General features: G+C 47.5%; 7 protein-coding genes and 1 non-coding gene across 8 annotated transcripts; 4 read left to right on the top strand and 4 right to left on the bottom strand.

Moving 5' to 3' along the window:
- Nucleotides 1-162: 162 nt before the first annotated feature.
- On the top strand, nt 163-1,592 carry F5Y00DRAFT_238466 (NAD(P)-binding protein). Its single transcript, XM_048007973.1, has 2 exons — nt 163-986; nt 1,116-1,592. The coding sequence occupies exons 1-2, from the start codon at nt 510-512 to the stop codon at nt 1,419-1,421; spliced, it is 783 nt and encodes a 260-aa protein (XP_047864423.1). The 5' UTR covers nt 163-509; the 3' UTR covers nt 1,422-1,592.
- A 2,303-nt stretch (nt 1,593-3,895) lies between these two features.
- Nucleotides 3,896-5,991, top strand: F5Y00DRAFT_238464 (carbonic anhydrase). The gene is made up of 2 exons (XM_048007972.1): nt 3,896-5,067; nt 5,119-5,991. The coding sequence occupies exons 1-2, from the start codon at nt 4,626-4,628 to the stop codon at nt 5,610-5,612; spliced, it is 936 nt and encodes a 311-aa protein (XP_047864422.1). The 5' UTR covers nt 3,896-4,625; the 3' UTR covers nt 5,613-5,991.
- Nucleotides 5,992-6,157: 166 nt separating this feature from the next.
- Nucleotides 6,158-8,066, top strand: F5Y00DRAFT_86617 (ubiquitin-protein ligase molybdopterin-converting factor). The gene is made up of 3 exons (XM_048014271.1): nt 6,158-6,457; nt 6,583-7,453; nt 7,506-8,066. The coding sequence occupies exons 1-3, from the start codon at nt 6,284-6,286 to the stop codon at nt 7,973-7,975; spliced, it is 1,515 nt and encodes a 504-aa protein (XP_047864421.1). The 5' UTR covers nt 6,158-6,283; the 3' UTR covers nt 7,976-8,066.
- Nucleotides 8,067-8,157: 91 nt separating this feature from the next.
- Nucleotides 8,158-9,152, bottom strand: F5Y00DRAFT_262587 (uncharacterized protein; the record flags this gene model as incomplete). Its single annotated transcript, XM_048011405.1, has 2 exons — nt 8,158-8,961; nt 9,060-9,152. The coding sequence occupies 2 exons, from the start codon at nt 9,150-9,152 to the stop codon at nt 8,158-8,160; spliced, it is 897 nt and encodes a 298-aa protein (XP_047864420.1).
- A 574-nt stretch (nt 9,153-9,726) lies between these two features.
- Nucleotides 9,727-9,798, top strand: F5Y00DRAFT_t96. The gene has a single exon. It is a non-coding gene; the product is annotated as a tRNA-Glu (tRNA).
- An 85-nt stretch (nt 9,799-9,883) lies between these two features.
- On the bottom strand, nt 9,884-11,807 carry F5Y00DRAFT_238457 (NAD(P)-binding protein). Its single transcript, XM_048007971.1, has one exon. It carries the CDS (start codon nt 11,337-11,339, stop codon nt 10,563-10,565), a length of 777 nt encoding a protein of 258 aa, XP_047864419.1. The 5' UTR covers nt 11,340-11,807; the 3' UTR covers nt 9,884-10,562.
- A 515-nt stretch (nt 11,808-12,322) lies between these two features.
- Nucleotides 12,323-13,598, bottom strand: F5Y00DRAFT_262585 (PUA-like domain-containing protein; the record flags this gene model as incomplete). The annotated part of the gene is made up of 3 exons (XM_048011404.1): nt 12,323-12,447; nt 12,508-12,800; nt 12,943-13,598. 3 exons carry the CDS (start codon nt 13,596-13,598, stop codon nt 12,323-12,325), a joined length of 1,074 nt encoding a protein of 357 aa, XP_047864418.1.
- Nucleotides 13,599-14,331: 733 nt separating this feature from the next.
- Nucleotides 14,332-16,553, bottom strand: F5Y00DRAFT_86567 (homoserine acetyltransferase). Its single transcript, XM_048014270.1, has 2 exons — nt 16,503-16,553; nt 14,332-16,425 (listed from the first exon to the last, which is right to left on the bottom strand). The coding sequence occupies exon 2, from the start codon at nt 16,193-16,195 to the stop codon at nt 14,618-14,620; it is 1,578 nt and encodes a 525-aa protein (XP_047864417.1). The 5' UTR covers nt 16,196-16,425; nt 16,503-16,553; the 3' UTR covers nt 14,332-14,617.
- Nucleotides 16,554-16,668: the final 115 nt, after the last annotated feature.

Genomic DNA, 16,668 nt, shown 5'->3' with positions numbered 1-16,668 from the left:
TGTCATTGAGTAGTATCTGAACTATCTGCTTCCTTTATATTTTTCCACCATGGGAAATTGTTAATTAAATTAGGGACATATTCTATTGTAGCACGGATAAGAAACTCACTCTATGTATAACATATGACATATGTATAACCTCCTTAAGAAACTCCGGAACACCATGCAAGTGTGGGGTCCCCAATCGGCACCGGAAACCCGGTTAGCGTATCTTATACGAATACGACGGCTGATTGGATGACACTCGGACGCCGCCCCGTGAGGAGTGAGGAGTCAAGGGTGCAAACCGAATACGCGAACGGGAGCGAAGGTGCCCAACATAATCTCACATTTGGATAAGGACCTACCTTATATAAATACTGCGTCGTCAACTCTGAGCCTTACTTAAGAGACCCAGAGACCGTGTTCGTATCCCATCAGCGATCACAAGTTTGGAGAAACGAATATTACCAAGGCAGGACAAAAACGAGTAATAACTCTTGAAATATTCAGAATTCAAACAGAAGAAAATGGCAACGACATTGCAGGGAACAACAGTCCTGGTGACCGGCGCAGGCGGCGGGTTGGGTAAAGTGATAGCAACGGCTTACCTAGATGCCGGCGCCAACGTAGCCGTCTGCGACATCAACGAGGAGCGACTAGCTTCTGCTCGGACTGAACTGGAAGGTACGGGACGATTCGCCGCCTTCAATACGGACATTACGAACGAAGAGGCCGTGAACAAGCTCGTAGCCGACGTCGTAGCTAAGTTCGGCCGCCTCGATATCCTCGTCAGCAACGCTGGCATGACGGACAAGTTCGACCCCGTCGGTTCCGTAACCAAGGAGACTTGGGACAGAATCATCAACCTCAATCTTACCGGCTCGTTCCTCGTATTTAAGGCCGGTGTTAATGCCATGGAGAAGCAGTCTCCACCGGGCGGGACCATCATCCAGATTGGCTCGACGGCGAGTTACCACGGCATGTCGTCTGGTGTCGCTTATGCAGTTAGTCTACCTTTTCCCTTTGCTTCTTATCCAAGCTATTATCGACTACATCCCTCCTAACACCTCGTCCTGTCTTACGAGAGCCCGACCCAGTGCCCCATGTAGATAACTAACATATCTCACTTGTAGGCCAGCAAACACGGCGTAGCTGCCCTAGTAAAGAGCACAGCCGGCTACTACGCGGCGAAGGGCATCTACGCGATCGGGCTGCTGCTCGGCGGCATGGTCGACACCAACATTCAGGATAGTTTCGCGGTGCTGGGCGGATTCAACACCGAGGCCTACGCGCAGAGCGTGTCTGCGAACTTCAAGCCCGAGATGGCTATAAAGACCAAGGACGTCGCCAAGTACTGTGTGTTCCTCGCTGATCGGGGGATCGCCGAGTCGTCTAACGGGTCGTTGATTAACTTTAACAAGAACTACCCTAACGCGTAAAATGTGTTGGGGGTGGTTGCTGTAAATATAATTTGAATAAAGCGATACTTTGATGACTTGCCTCTGTTTTAGAGTTACTTCGTTGGACTGGCTGCGTTGTGAGATTTGTCTGATTGTGAAAGTGGGAATGGATCTAGTATTCTATCTCCTAAGGTAGATGGATTAGGTAGGGAAAGATATCGTACTAATCTCTCTGGCATGGGCTCCTACAATGGCATACCATCTGGACAAGGCCATGAGGTCCCTGACGCTCTGGCTAAGTGTTTCACCGCTCGGGATTCTGACCATCCAGCTTGGCTCGTCTATAGTCAGCGTACCTAAGTAGTTCTCGACGCTTACATAGTATGTCTTTTATCTAAGTTTAAAACATGGAAAACATATGCAAATAAAACGGGTTATCAGATTCAAAACAAACTCGGTGGTAGTTCTAGGATAAGTTTAGAGCATATACCTGTAGGTACCTACAAGTAGAAGAATCATTGGTTCCGGTTATAGATACCAGTGCTGAATGGCTTGCAGCTGGGGAGACTTACAAGATGTACATGCTAGATTGGGGATTCTGCTTAGGTACCTTCTGTTAGAGAGTATTGATCATTTATACGTATTATCGGGCTGGTAGGCTGTGTCTGTGACAATATCGTGTTGGCTCGCCGCGTCTTTATTAGTAGTCCGTCTGAGTAAAGAAAACCTGTCAAACTGGGTGAAGCAATGCTCTAACTATTACTTGCTTTAACAATACGTGACGGCGGCCCAATTTACGAGCGACTTTCACTCTATACGAGGTACCTAGCGAAATCCAATTTCTTTTATGCTGGTCTCCTTTTTGCAGCTAAAGAAACGATCTGGATCTTGCTAGTAAAGGACGACGACAATATCAAGCCAAAGCTCCCCTGCATACTCGTCGTCGCACCGACGAGTCGCCGCCTGTCATCTTAACTTGAGCTCGTCGAGAATAGTTACGACCGTAGCCGGCTTCCCTTAGCCCCTGATGCCAAGTGAATCCAGACATCTTGGCCCGGTAATAGAGACACGGATCTATAGGAGAGTTTGGCTAGAGTCCGGTTCCTCCCTCCGCCGAGCGTACGGGTGGGCAGGCATCGGGAGCCAGGAGTACATTCTTATTAGTTTGATCTCTTGACTAATGCGAAATAGTCATACTCCATGGGGAGATCGACCAAAGCTTCCTCTGAACAAGACTTGAGATAACAGGGCATATCCTAGATGCCTCATTCCGGATTTCCGGATTTCTACGGGCGAGGGAGTTGTTTTTCAGCATAAACGGGGATGATTATTTCAGAGAGTTTATCATAAGTTAATTGTGCTAAAGATGCAATGGAACAATGGTGCTATTTTGACATTCCCAGCAACATGGACGACAAGGCTCGTGTCTTGATGTTTTGTTATGATATAATGTTTCCTGAGTGGCCTGTGGAACTTGCGTGCAAATAGATCAAATAGAGTCGTTGTAGCTAGCCAACGTAGGAAGATCCCGTAGCTTGGTGGTTGTTAATTGGTTCGATACGATATCGTCTTGTTTGATGTTCGCTAGGACTTCAAACGCTCAACTTAAGACGAAGAAAAACAAGAGTGCGCGCTGACAGAAAGAATGGACTATCAAACCCCTGCCCTTCTCCAGAATACCGTGCTGAATAAAAAGTAGATGGTCTAGAACATGACTAGCTCATTGCTGCCATATTCAGGGACTCTGGGGAGAACGTGTCGTTCTCATTGGCTCGCGAAATTAGCACTACCGGACCCTTGTTTTCGGGGGTCATCAGAATTTCGAAGATGCTTAAAACATACTACTAAATAAAAAAGTGATGATGTGTAACTTACATAGGAATGTATATTTCTGTAATTAGAAAGATAAGATCCTGATCTCTTGTGCCTCTTGGGGGTGTTCAGTTGCAAATCCACCTTCTTGATGTAATTCCTAGGTATATTATCGTGCTGAAGGGCCAAGAACCCCAATATGTCGAAAGGGGCAGAATGGCCTGATAATTGTCCAAGAACAGATAGTGAACCGCTTATGCTCCTAGGTAGGTACTGGAGTACTAGTAGTCAAACATCAAATGAAATTGTCTTTTGCTTTGGAGTGGTGAGAATAGTAATGGTTGATTTGCGATTGATTTGGCAGCAGATGATTCTCTTCTTCGTGTTTACTACGCTTGGGGATATTATTCGTCTCATTCCCTCGCCCACCCAACCTAGTTGATCAGTTCCCGCCAGAGAAAAGATAGAAAGGAAGACGTCGTTCTGAACCACCACTACAGGTTGCCTTGTTGACTCTAAGACACCACTTGGGTTCTGGGCATCAATGCTTCGGTAGTCCTGTGAATTCCTTTTGCGGTATAAGGTAAAATTTGATAGCGGTGCGAATATTGGGTGATCCCTCTGGACTCATTACTATTGGTAGAGCCACGTAAGAGTCGACATAGGCTACCACAGTCGATGCTTACGGGGCTTACAGGGTCCTAAAGAATCCGCTTACATACTTGCCTCTAGTAAGTCATCGAAACGTTGGCCAAGAGAGAAGGGCGCCAACGATTGTTTCCGGCTCTATTTTGTAAGAGTTAGCGAATTAAAGAAGCCTCATTTGGCAACTCCTGCGTATCTTTCCGTGTGAGATATTGTCGTAGGTCGGGCCTTGGCCTGCTTGGCTATTTCACGTCATCGCCTATGTACTATGGTAGCTGATCATTTTGGGTCTAAACTACGCTCAGGGCTCCCATCTTATCTCGCTGCAACCTTGACGATATGTACTCTCCTTGGCTCGATGAACCCCGAACTCCATGGGGCACCTTAGGTAGCTCCATGAAGTCCGGATTCGAGTGATGAGATGCCTACCGTAGTTTCGGTATTCAAGCCTACTATCCTCGATGTTGTTACAATGCCAATGTCAACTACCTACCCCTTCAAGGCCGAAGTTTCGGCCAAGGGAATAAGCAGTGTAATTTTGTTCACTCGCTGGATCCTACTGAATACCTATATATATTGGGGCGATGCTCATCATCTGTCAGATGTGGCCCAGGTGGGAACCAGTCTTTCGGAGTTTTCCTCGCTCTTCATTTCTTTTCGCTTCTTTACGATTTATATCCTTGCTGCGCTCCGGGAGCCTTTTCGCATTTTTATTGTACTTTCTCTCGTTACCTATTTCGGTCTTTCACTCACCCAAAATATTCGGTTCTTAGTTGTTTAGTCAATATGTCGTCCGTCCTTTCTCGATTTTTCATCCTAGCCGCGTCTGTGACGCCGGTATTAGGGTTTTGCGGTTCGCACACGCATCTCGACCGAAGGGCAGAAGGAGAGGAGGTACCTATCTCGAAATTTGGGTATACCGGCGCGGTAGGACCTCTTCTCTGGACTCAGCTGGACACTGCTGCCAATGGACTATGCTCGACTGGCAGTAACCAGTCCCCAATCAATATGGTCGATGGACAATTCACCCTCATCCCGGCATCCGACGTCGAGTTATCCGTTCCAGACGCTACAGAAGGTGCAACCTTTGAGAACCTCGGGTCAACAGTGGAGGTTGTGATGAAAGATGTCGGGGGAACGTTTGTCCTCGAAGGAAAGAACTACACATTAGAGCAGTTCCATTTCCACCACCCTAGCGAGCATCTCAACGATGGCGTCAGCATGCCGAGTAAGTAAACAATACTTAACATCCATGTTACTTGGCTAACATTTATAATAGTGGAAATGCACATGGTATTCACCACGGAGGCGGAGGAAATTGCTGTGATAGGTATCTACGTCGACCTTGTAGATTCGCCGACAGTTCTTCAGCTTCATCTTCACCCCCGAAGCGCCCCATCGACCCTACTCGAAACCATCTTCTCTTCCATCGGAGAAATTGGCACCCCCGGTACCTCAACGAAGACCAAGCCCCTTGCTATGTCAGAATTGGTCACGCAGCTAAAGGCGGGTAGCTTCCAGCGGTATTCTGGCTCCCTTACGACCCCGCCCTGCTCCGAGGGTGTCGCCTGGTCTGTTGCGACCGAAAAGCTCCGGTTATCCAAAACGACTTTCCAGGCAGTACGTGATGTTGTTGGATTCAACTCCCGATACCCCCAGAACAACCTCGGCGAGCAGAACCTACTTGCGGCGGCCTCAAGCGCAGCAGCTCCCCCTGCCCCCGCGAATTCTACCGCGAATTCCACTGTAGCCCGGAGACGATGGGTCATGTAATGAGAGGTGTCTTAAGGGGATATATGTTCTAACATAAGATTTTGGATTGCACTGTAAACATACTTGGCGATACACTAAGATCTGTATTGTATTAAAATAGGTACATAATATATAATATGGGCTTGTATAAAAGATTAGTTATATGTAATTGTAAAAGAAGATTAGAAAGACAAGAGGTAATCTGAAGTTAGAGATTATGCATAAAGTTAACCGCACTTGCTGTTATATTAAGCTCAAACCAAGAACTTGTCACTTCCCCGTTTACCTGCGAGTCTGGCTTGGATATCCTTGGATCTTCTTGGCAGGTCCTCAAGGTTCCAAAGTTGTTTGCTTGCCAAGGTGCTTCTGTGATGTTCTAGTGCAAAGTTTAAAAGGCACAGGCCTGAGTGGGTTTTCTTTGACCCCGCCAGCCCACTAGTCAAACACTGAGTTTGTACCTGCGCCGAGATTTCGTCATTGTAGATTTTCTCAACGCCAAAAATTATTTTTCAGCTTTGACGTCCGACGGGTCGGTTGTATGCAGTATATCTTCTGATATATATTACCGATATATTATTTAACATGGACGTCAAGATAGGTCAGGTATTTTAGCACTTAGAATTAATAACTACCTAATCTAGCTCGGAACATTTCCCAAACAATTTAAAGAGAAGCAAGCACACGAGAGCAATATGGCGTCATTCTTGGAGCGGACGACAGTCAACTCCAAGGTTCAGCTAGCCGCAACAGCCATTGCTTCTGGAGCTGTCGTCGCGGGGACAATTCTAGGGTATCAACGTCTACAGCGAAAAGAGCGTATCAATCAGCTTAAGGAATCGATCCCTTCGTTGCTCGATGAGGGAAAGGTGAGAGTTGTTCGTTGTTCTCTTGAAGACCTAATCTATCTACCTATCTTTTGACATCCGTGGTCTACTTATAGGATCTACTTGTAGCAATAATATACAATAATATACTGACTAGCGCAAGGTAGCCCACCAGCTTTGACGGCGCCTCGACGGCTGATAAAGAAGACCTCCGAAATCAGCTACTCGCGAAACGAGCACAAGCTGGCGACTACGACGACGAGCTGATACTCGAACAGCTCGCACGTAACCGCGTTTTCCTCACACCGGAGGGCCTCGACAAGCTACGGAACGCCTTCGTTATAATAGTTGGATGTGGAGGTGTGGGCTCGCACTGCACCGCTGCTCTAGCACGATCAGGCGTTTCTAAGATTCGCTTGATCGATTTCGACCAGGTAACCCTAAGCTCACTAAACCGCCATGCTGTTGCGACGCTGGCCGACGTAGGCACACCCAAAGTTCAATGTCTAAAGCGACGGCTTTTAGCTATAACTCCATGGGTGCATTTCGATTTGCGGCAGGAAAAGTTTTGGGATCAAGCAGCTGATAGGCTGTTGGAGCCATGGGAGAAGGGACAGAAGCCCGATTATGTCGTAGATGCGATTGACAACATTGATACTAAAGTTGCCTTACTAAAATACTGCCACGATCATAACTTGCCGGTAATATCGTCCATGGGAGCAGGGTGCAAGAGCGATCCAACTAGAATTATCGTGGGTGATATCGGAACTAGTACCGACGACGGTCTGTCGAGATCTACCCGGCGACGCCTGAAACTGCTTGGAGTCACCAAGGGAATCCCGACTGTGTACTCGACAGAGAAGACAGGCGAAGGGAAGGCCGAGTTGCTCCCGCTTCCCGAGGACGAATTTCAGAAGGGTAAAGTAGGTGATCTAGGAGTGCTGCCAGATTTCAGAGTGCGGATACTGCCAGTTTTAGGCACCATGCCAGCCGTATTTGGATACACAGCAGCAAACCATGTTATACTCTCTGTCACCGGTAAGTACTCATCATATCGCATTTTTCTATACGTGGGCTAATATTTACGTAGGATATCCACTCGACTATGTTCCGGCAAAGGGCCGCGAGAAAATGTACGAGGGTCTCCTTGCCGCAGTCCAGGGAGGGGAAGAGAAGCTCCTCCGCTACATGACCAGTGGCGACCCCAGCATCACCTTGGGCCTAAAAATACCCCTCACAACAGGAGATATGGCGTTCCTAGTGGAAGAGATCTTCAAGGGCCGAAGCGCCATAAGCGGACTCACAACTCGTCTAACTTTAGTGAGGTGGCAAAGGCCGGCGGACTCCATACTGATAAGGATCGGGGAGGGCTCCGACGAGCAGAAGTCATCGAACGTCAAACTTTCGGACCTTGTTTGCATGACTAAGGAAGAGGCTATAAGGCACGACAAACAAGTTCTACGAGGAACTAAGAGGCCTGAAGAGGTATACGATTCGGTCACGGTAGAGAAAGTAGAGGCATTACTTAGAGATACCGCTAAGTATGAGAAATACAGGTAATATTAATTCTTCTGCTGCGCGGCCTCACAGCCGACGTAGCAGTGGTATTTTCTCATTATGTTCTTAAGCCGTCTCCTGACGACCAACTACGAAATACCGTGCTGTTCTACTTGGCCAGATTACTTGGCCAGATATAGAACTTGCCATAAACGCCTCCATACCCAGAACGCCTGAACCATGTCTTACAGTTTACCTTCCCTCCGTAGTCCTTCCCATAGCGCCACCGCAGCAAGGCATTTCGCGTCGCGCGCGCCTTCTCTCCATAGACTTCTCATCGGAACTAACTTAAGTGTGATCATCTCCCCGTGATCTCGGAGCCCTGTCAGCTTGCCGGTCCATTCTTTGAGGGTTTCGCGCGGTACCCGCCGTTCATGCATGAATATCGGGATATGTTCGTCGCATCCACCAGCTGAAGGGTACATAGCTCGAGGCAGGTTCTCGTCGCCTTCACCCTCACCCTCGCCTCCATTCTCATCTCCATTTGCATCTTCATTTCCTTTGCTTTCGATGGAACCAGTAGTAGCAGCCAAGTCGCTTAGACACCGCAACTCCGAAGCGGGGATCTCAAGCCCAAGCTCTTCCTTAATCTCCTGCGCCGCGGTCCCCGCGAACGTACCCCCCTCGTCCACCATGCCTGCGGGCAACTCGACAAACGCCAGACTACCGGCCGGAATGCGGGCCTGCACCGTTAACACTACGTACCGCTCGTCGTCTTCGTGGCCCGCGGGCATGTCGTCTGGTACTAGCATGACGAGCATAGCGACGCTGGGCCCACGTAGGAATACGCTACCTGGCAGGGCCTTGCCGGCACTGTTCTTGATCTCGGCAATAAGTTTCAAGAATGCGAGGCGCTGACGTGGAGCTTGGCCGAATAGGTCGAAACTTTGGATTGTGATGCTGCGTAGAGCATACGGGTCCGGGTGGAAGGGGTGCGCGGCGTTGGTGTGCTGGAGGGAGAGGGAATGAGTTAGGGTGGCGAGCCAGTTCTTTTTTTTCATTCATTTATTAGTATTTCAGATCGTAATGAGGTACGAAGTAGTTAATATAAATTATAAATAAGAGCAACGAGGAAAATTTATCTTACATTGAAAGGTGAGAACCCTAAGAGTTTCTCTTCAGAGAGGCCCTCGGGGAGCTTGACCGGTATATTGGGCTTGGCGAGTGTTATTGTCGCCATTGTGCGTCTAAGTGATTGATGTGGAAATCTTGTTGTCGAAAGTTGGGATGCTTTACTAAATGCAATGCGCATTTCAGTTTAAGTTGCCGTAACCAATATTTGATGGTAAGATATCTATATATATTTCAAGGTAGGCATATGTGTGTGCCTGTTTGGCTGTCTGGCTGTCTGCCTTGCAATTATTATGTTGTACCTTGAATTCTAGGATGACGTCTATTCCGTTCAAGACATCAATACGTTTTCTTTTTAACATTCGCATATAAGAAACCAGGTAAGGGACACAAAATAAGGGTTTTAGCTTGCCTCATTCACCAGCATAAGACTTCATTTTTAAGATGATTATTCTCGATTTTAATGAAGCCTTTCTGATTCCTATCCAATCTTGTGACAACAACAACAACTTTACTAACAGCCGAACCCATGCCTACAGCAGATGCTCTTTGTCATGGTGACATGCGGCTGTGTGACCAAGAACATGCTAGGGCTACCGCCGGCCTTTTGCCGAATTCACGTTAATTACAGTTTGCTATATAAGCGTAATTTCTGAAGGAATTACCATGCAACATCCGTCATATCCGGTATAGTGTAACGGCTAACATACCTCGTTTTCACCGAGGAGCTCGGGGTTCGATTCCCCGTACCGGAGTTTATCTTTTGCCTTTTTTTATTATTTACACTATGTAATATTGTCAACTATTAGGCTTTGTTTTTTTCTTGTTGCGGAGGTCATGCATTTTATTCTTATTTTTATTTATGTATTTAAATAAGCACTTGGGTACCTGTTAAAAGGTCACATTTTTTTATGGGATCATTTCTTTTAATTGCTACTTCTTTTCGCGATGCTTTGCCTGTTTGAATGAAATTATTCGGTTGATGTAGGTATTCTGAATGCGTGCACCTCCTACCGATCTATGGCTGGATAGACTGAAGTACATGAAGAAAGGTAGATCTGGTCGATAATTTCCTTTACCCTATTATTCTCCCCTTATTTGGGTGTATGAAGAAGTAAATCTTGCCCGTGACCCTTTGTATGGACACAATTGCGCACTTAGTCCTGCTGCTCAAGACCTCTTGAAAAGGGGCTATGTCGAGACTGTTACTGGAAAGGCTGACGTCTATACCCGAACGCAAATCTGATCATCAGGATACCACTAACTTCAGGAGAATGATAACTACTTTGCTACCTCTCTTCTAAATTTACATGTGTATTCCGAGGTCATTGTTGCCAACTCAATCAGTAGTAAGGGGATCAGAAAGAAGTTGAATATGGATGCTATAAGCTAGAGCCAACACCTTAGGCATTCGAGAAATAACTAAGGCGCAATAGGTAATAGCATGGAATATGCCTCACCCCTAACAACACCCCTTCCACTTAGACAAGCCCGAAAGCCTCATATGTAGCACGGCACTCTAAACTAAATGACTCCCGCTCCTAGTCTTCACAATCTCCCCCGTCGCATTCCTATCCTTCATCAAATACACATACGCCTCCGCCACATCCTCCACCGTCGCCGCCCTCCCCGTCGGAACCTTCTCCGCAACAGCCCTAGCTTGGCCCTCCAACTGCTCGGCCGTCAACCCCATCGAATTCCATAGCCCCGTGATCACAAAACCCGGTTCTACGGCGTTGACACGAACGGGCTTAAGATCGACAGCCAAGTTGCGCGTGAGCCCCGTTATACCCGCCCCTACGAACGCGATTAAGCTCCACCCGGGGCTCGGCTGGTCGGCAATGCCTCCCGTGGTGATCGTCAGACTGCACTCGTTACTCCTAGCGAGATGGCGCGCGGTCACTTTGCCCAGCAGCATAGGCAGTTCCATGCGGAAATGCGCCACCTGTCGGATCTTCTCCAGCGTGATGTCCTGCACACCCGCGACCAGCAGCGGGTCTCCTGCCGTGAGGACGACGTGGTCGATGGGCTGCGGTTTCTCAGCCTCGACGAACAGGGCTTCCAGGTCCTCTTCTACCGAGTCCTTAGATAGGTCGCAGGCGATGCCAGCTACTTGTGCGGTAGGGTATGCGGCCTTGACTTCGGCTAGGGCTGCCGCGGCGGATTTGGGCGAAGAGCCGGAGAGAGTGACGCGGGCTCCGGCTTCGATAGAGCCCTCGACTACCCCGCGGCCAATGCCATTGCTACCGCCGATGACGAGGACGTGCTTGCCGGCGAGCTTGTTGTACTTGGCCATTGTTTGTGGTATTGTTTCGTAGGTTTATATATATAGATAAAGGGGTTGTGATTCCGAGCTTGTTGGTGTCTTGACTTTGGGAAGTTTGACGTGAACTATGGACTTCATCTCGGCGGCGGCCCTCCTATTTATCTACTTCCAGCAGATTATTACTCTACCCCCTTCTCCCCTCTTCCTGCACAATATTGGAGGTTACAATTCGCCGTCATGTCATGTGATAGGTTATAGACTTGGGTAAAAGGCTTACGGTTCGTCTGTATTTCGTAACCAAGGGCTTCCGTAAGTTGATTACACATACGGGGACCAATTTCGCCGCCTCCTACTTTGAAAACTTTAGGCTTCATAATCAAATCATGCTTTTTATATGGGAATATCTAGTGGTGGTTTCCACACGGCGTTTTAAGAAACCGCGTATTTGCGACGGTGGGTGGCATTATTTCCGCTTCTTCGCAGATGACGCCAGCAAGAACGTGAAAGGATCGGACGGGATTAACGGCGATTGACGGGAGGACGGGGATAGTTATCGGGGATGAAATACGGAGTTACTGCTTTTGGATGATGCTATCATAGACGTCCACGGATATAATTCTCATAAGATTATACTTGTTAGCTGAAGGGAGTGTTACAATACTAAACTTGCATAGTAAATGAAGTTTATTGAGTCAGATTGACAACTCTGATGATCACCCAAAACTCATGAATCCGGCCTAGTAGCACACAATCCTGACTTTAACACCAATTCCAGTTTCCTCTCTTCACACGCCACCAAAAATACCACCGTATATCAGCAAGACTGGAAGCTATATCTCTACATAGGAAATTCAGTCCTAATAATAACAAGGGAGCGATACATATAATGACTTAGTAGTGTCATCGTACAAGCGAGATTTTGTGCTCGAGCTTATTGCGAGGAGTATATTCGACAGGGGAAGTCTCCTATAATGATAACCTCAGGTTATCCCAACGGACACCAGATTGTTCTTTTAGTACCCTTGCTGGAATCTATTCCAGTCGCGTTTTTGCTGCGCTGTCGGGGAGGTACGACGGAGATCCTCCAGGGGCGGTTGGTCGGGCTCTCTACATAGTCGAAACTGCTCGTACAGTCCACCTACCCGAAAGTTAGCTGCATCCTCATTCCACCGTGCTGTCTTACCTTTTTTATTCTTACGCTCTCGCCAACTGGTAACTTGGTACAGCCCATCGTATCGGATACCGCATTCAGGGAGCCAGCGATTGCTGTTGGAGGAATGGGACCCGCCGGAACGTAAGACGCGCACGGGGCGTCTTGTCTGTAGCGAAGCCTTTAGAGCCTTCGTTCCCGCGCTTGACGGTACTGACTGAGAAGGGTCTTCGTTTTTGTGGCTGTTTGAGCCGGAGTAGTAGAGTACGTCACCTTGGTCGTTGTCGAGGTCGTCGTATACGTTAGAAACCACGATAGAATAAGTACCTGCTGTAGTAGAACTTTAATGATTGTTAACGATTGCTTCTTTAGATGGTTATCGAGGAAGTTGTGGGAACATCCAACTAGTCGGAATAACCAAGAGACCTCGGTTCCTAGGAGAACACAAGAATAGGGGGGTAATAAATTTGCAATGTCACCCACCCGGCAATTCCTCCCATTCGCGCACCGTGGGCACCGCGATGAAGCGCAACCAACTGGTTAGCAAACCAAGCTCCGACGGGAATATTGTTATGCCCAAACACCTTGGCTGATCTCTTAGGCACACGTGGGTTCAGCTGGTAGGATATTCTACCTTTGGGGCCTCGAGCGACCACAATGCCGTACATGATACCATGTTCCCCATAAATGGGATGGTTCGGTGGTGGTAGCTGACTCTGAATGATAGGAACTTCCTCTCCATCTTCAGGAATCACCTCTTCTTCGGCTGCGTCCTCCGAGGCTACCTCATCCGCACCCCAGTTCTCAGACTCCCACTTTTCATACAAAGCCCTAGCACTATTCTTCATGTCTTCTGGGTAGAATAGTTCAGGGTTGTTTATAATCAGTTGGAGCATTCTGGCTGTTGTGGTCTTTTCCTTAATCTCAGGAGTCATCTCGATAGTATCTAGCCATTGTAGATAGGCTCTTCCCTTTTTAAGGAGCTCTTTACACTCTGAACCATCCTCACATGTTACAACTCGTTTAAGCTTTCGGCTCTTGACTCCAAGGGTGGCGATGGTGAATCTATTATAGCGATTTATGTGTTGAAGCTGCGCAGCTCTGCTACTGCCGACAGCAAATACATCAACTGTGGCCATTTTGATTGCCTAGGGGGAAATGTGATCAATACCACAGAAATAGAAGAGGAATCAAGCTGAAATGATACAACACGGCCGTAAATTGAATATAGAATAAGTGGAAGACTTCGGGAGGTTGTGAAATGATTAAGCGCCTGGTAAAATTACTTCTGAAAGGTATAATCCGCTACACCTTCCTACTGTGTTAATTATGGCGCTATAGATGCAGAAAGGGATCACCAGACTGAGCAAGTTACCTAGATACTTAAGAGGTCGTGTGATTTTTGTTATTGGAAAGTCCGATGTTAGGATGTTAGTGAGGCCGATATAGAAGTTGGCGTAGAACCTTAAGGCATCGCCTCAATATTAAGGCTTGGATTAAAAATATATTCTCATATGATAAAGAGGAACGAGAAGAATATGGAATCGGCAAAAGAAACTTGAGAAGAGGCTGTTTATAACTCGGGGGAGACTGTGCGTTATGTACGTATAGAGGTCAGACTAGCTATATCTGCTTATAAGTTAATATAGGTACCTAAGGTATGTGCTTTTCACGGCCCCGAGTGACCATCTGGCAATGCGTTAACAATCTATACAAGGCAAGAAACCTAACCTATGCATTAATATGATTGCTCGTAATTATATATAATACTGATATAGTACGGATAGAAGTTGGTTGCACTGCGTCCTTTGGATCTTATCATTCATTGGCGAGATCTGTTAGTCTACCGACTTGCTTCTTCTTGTAAGTATTGCGGATTGGCTAGGTAGATAGGTAGGTAGCTATCACTTTTATCACACTCCTAAGTACCTAAGTTCAAGATTTGTGATAATACAAGTATCACACATCTATTATACGTACCCTGGGTATATATACGATTGGGCGGTCATGGTGTAACACACTGGCACCCTTAGCCATTGATGCTTTGACTCCTTGAAAACCTCTGCGCCATCGTATGCAAACCCTCAGCCCGAGCGTGACATAAGTCTGCGACAAGTACAAGTAGATCTATATATTAGTAAATACCTTGCTTCTAGTTCTACCCTAAGAAGTTTTTGATATTACCCCCAACATTTTTTAGATCCAGCAAGAATGTATCGTGGCCAAACAGACTCTGTTCTTCGCTTAGCTCTACGTGCGTTACGTTTCTATTGCCGGTGAGGCGGATAGCATTGGCAACTTCTCGTTGCTGCCAAGCAGGAAACAAGATGTCGCTTGCTACGCCCATCACCAGAGTCGGGGTATCCCTCAGCGGCGATAAGCCTTCAATCAGATCTTGAGGGGGACGGGAATCCCCTGGAATGGGTGAGCTGGAATCATCCACGTACGTTCCAGGTTGCTCGGAATACGGCGAGTCAGGTAATGTGAGGCTACAATACCGGTCATTTGTTTCGGTGGATGATCCGGATTGAATGAGCCTCTCTCGCTCGGCCCGTCGTTGGATGGCTGCTTGTTGACTTTCAAGTCCCAAGTCAAACAGGTCCATGGCCTTGCTGACATATAGGAGGCTGTTTGGGTCATATGTCAGACAGAACTTCTCACCCGCATGGTCTAAATATGTCTCAATTAAGAAATCCGGACATAACGCAGGCGGCTTTGTCGGGTCAGCTCTCCTACGACCAAACCGTTGCTCCCACTCGGGTCCGGACCGATATGTCACTGTGGCGATCTCTCTGGCTAACTTCATTCCGGCGTGCGGCGGGACTTTGCCATAGTAAAACCCGCGATTCCAGTTGGGGTCCATCATGAGCACTTGCCGCTGCGTATGGCGCATTGCAACACTGTAGGGATGGCTTCGTGCGCAGCCGCTGATAGATACTATGCGGCTCACCCTTGAAGGAAATAATACGCCAGCTGCCAGAGACTGCATTCCTCCCATACTAGATCCGACGCTTGCGTATAGTTTCTCAACACCTAGATGATCTAAAAGTCGGAACTGTGCCCTCACCATATCCTCCATTGTAAGTATTGGAAACCGAGTGGCATATCTCTGACCATCGGCAGGATCAATGCTGCTTGGCCCAGTAGATCCGAAGCAGCCTCCAATGACATTTGTACATATCACGAAATACTTATCCGTGTCGAGACAGGCCCCTGGGCCGATAAACTTCTCCCACCATCCAGGTTGAAGGTTGCTCTCGGTCGAGTGGGCATGCGACGAAGCGGATAGACCCGTATGCAATAATATCACATTGGACTTGTCTGAGTTTAGCTTCCCCCATGTTTCGTATGCGATATCGAATTTTGGTAGTCTTCCTCCCCAGTCTAATGAGAGAGGATCTTCACAATGAAATATCTCGGTTGCTCCGGTGGTATATGCGGGCTCCGGCCCCGTCGAGAGAGATTTCGCCTCCAGCGTTGCCGATCGTGTCTCTATCGCATCGAGGCAAGGAAATGCCATAGGAGGGTTGGAGGCTTCGCCCTGGCTTGTGCTAGCACGCCTGGGAGGCTGGGAATGTAGCAATCGCGTGCCATACTGTAAAGAGGGAGTTTTGAAGGATGTTAATGGCGAAGGCCGATTTCGGAGTAAGAAGGTGGGAGGTCGCGCGTTGATGATGGGTTGTAGGATGGTAGAGACGCGTCGCAGGTCTGCTGCGTTATTACCTCGGATTCTCATGATGACTTATTGAATAAGAAAGAGGTATAGAAGTCCAGGAATGGACAGCTGCTTCGATAGGTATCGTTCTTAGATCCATGATCCAAGTTTCAAGAGATTAACCGTTAGAGCTTAGCTTGTGTAAATTGAGTAAGTGATAAGTGTTATCTCACGTGGTTTTTTGCTTTTATTACTTGGACTTCTAGAACACGACATCCCCCGCTTTCCCCGAATGTTAAGCTACCTTGTACCTAGGTATGTATATGTAAGCGCTAGGTAGTATAATCGATATCGATAAAGAAAACTTATGATGTCACGAATGACATACGTAATGCCCACGCCTCTTGGTAGCATCTATAGTATCGTGAGATTGATTTGCCTCACATAAGAAGCTTGTGTTACCGGGAGGTATTAGCAACGAATGGAAGCAACCGGTTTGGATGTATCTATCATGCATAACAGGTAATGTATTACGCCGTACATGTAATAATTAA

This window comes from Daldinia vernicosa, assembly GCF_022497035.1.
Source record: "Daldinia vernicosa strain CBS 139.73 unplaced genomic scaffold F5Y00scaffold_26, whole genome shotgun sequence".
Lineage (NCBI taxonomy): Eukaryota > Fungi > Ascomycota > Sordariomycetes > Xylariales > Hypoxylaceae > Daldinia > Daldinia vernicosa.
This window is presented reverse-complemented; position numbering and strand designations above follow the sequence as displayed.

Bases quoted from the DNA above. Each gene is read 5' to 3' on its own strand.
- F5Y00DRAFT_238466 (XM_048007973.1), top strand. From the start codon at position 510: ATGGCAACGACATTGCAGGGAACAACAGTCCTGGTGACCGGCGCAGGC. The intron at 987-1,115 runs GTTAGTCTACCT...TCTCACTTGTAG, and splicing joins CGTCTGGTGTCGCTTATGCA to GCCAGCAAACACGGCGTAGC.
- F5Y00DRAFT_238464 (XM_048007972.1), top strand. From the start codon at position 4,626: ATGTCGTCCGTCCTTTCTCGATTTTTCATCCTAGCCGCGTCTGTGACG. The intron at 5,068-5,118 runs GTAAGTAAACAA...CATTTATAATAG, and splicing joins CGATGGCGTCAGCATGCCGA to TGGAAATGCACATGGTATTC.
- F5Y00DRAFT_86617 (XM_048014271.1), top strand. From the start codon at position 6,284: ATGGCGTCATTCTTGGAGCGGACGACAGTCAACTCCAAGGTTCAGCTA. The intron at 6,458-6,582 runs GTGAGAGTTGTT...AGCGCAAGGTAG, and splicing joins CGTTGCTCGATGAGGGAAAG to CCCACCAGCTTTGACGGCGC. The intron at 7,454-7,505 runs GTAAGTACTCAT...ATATTTACGTAG, and splicing joins TGTTATACTCTCTGTCACCG to GATATCCACTCGACTATGTT.
- F5Y00DRAFT_238457 (XM_048007971.1), bottom strand. From the start codon at position 11,339: ATGGCCAAGTACAACAAGCTCGCCGGCAAGCACGTCCTCGTCATCGGC.
- F5Y00DRAFT_86567 (XM_048014270.1), bottom strand. From the start codon at position 16,195: ATGAGAATCCGAGGTAATAACGCAGCAGACCTGCGACGCGTCTCTACC.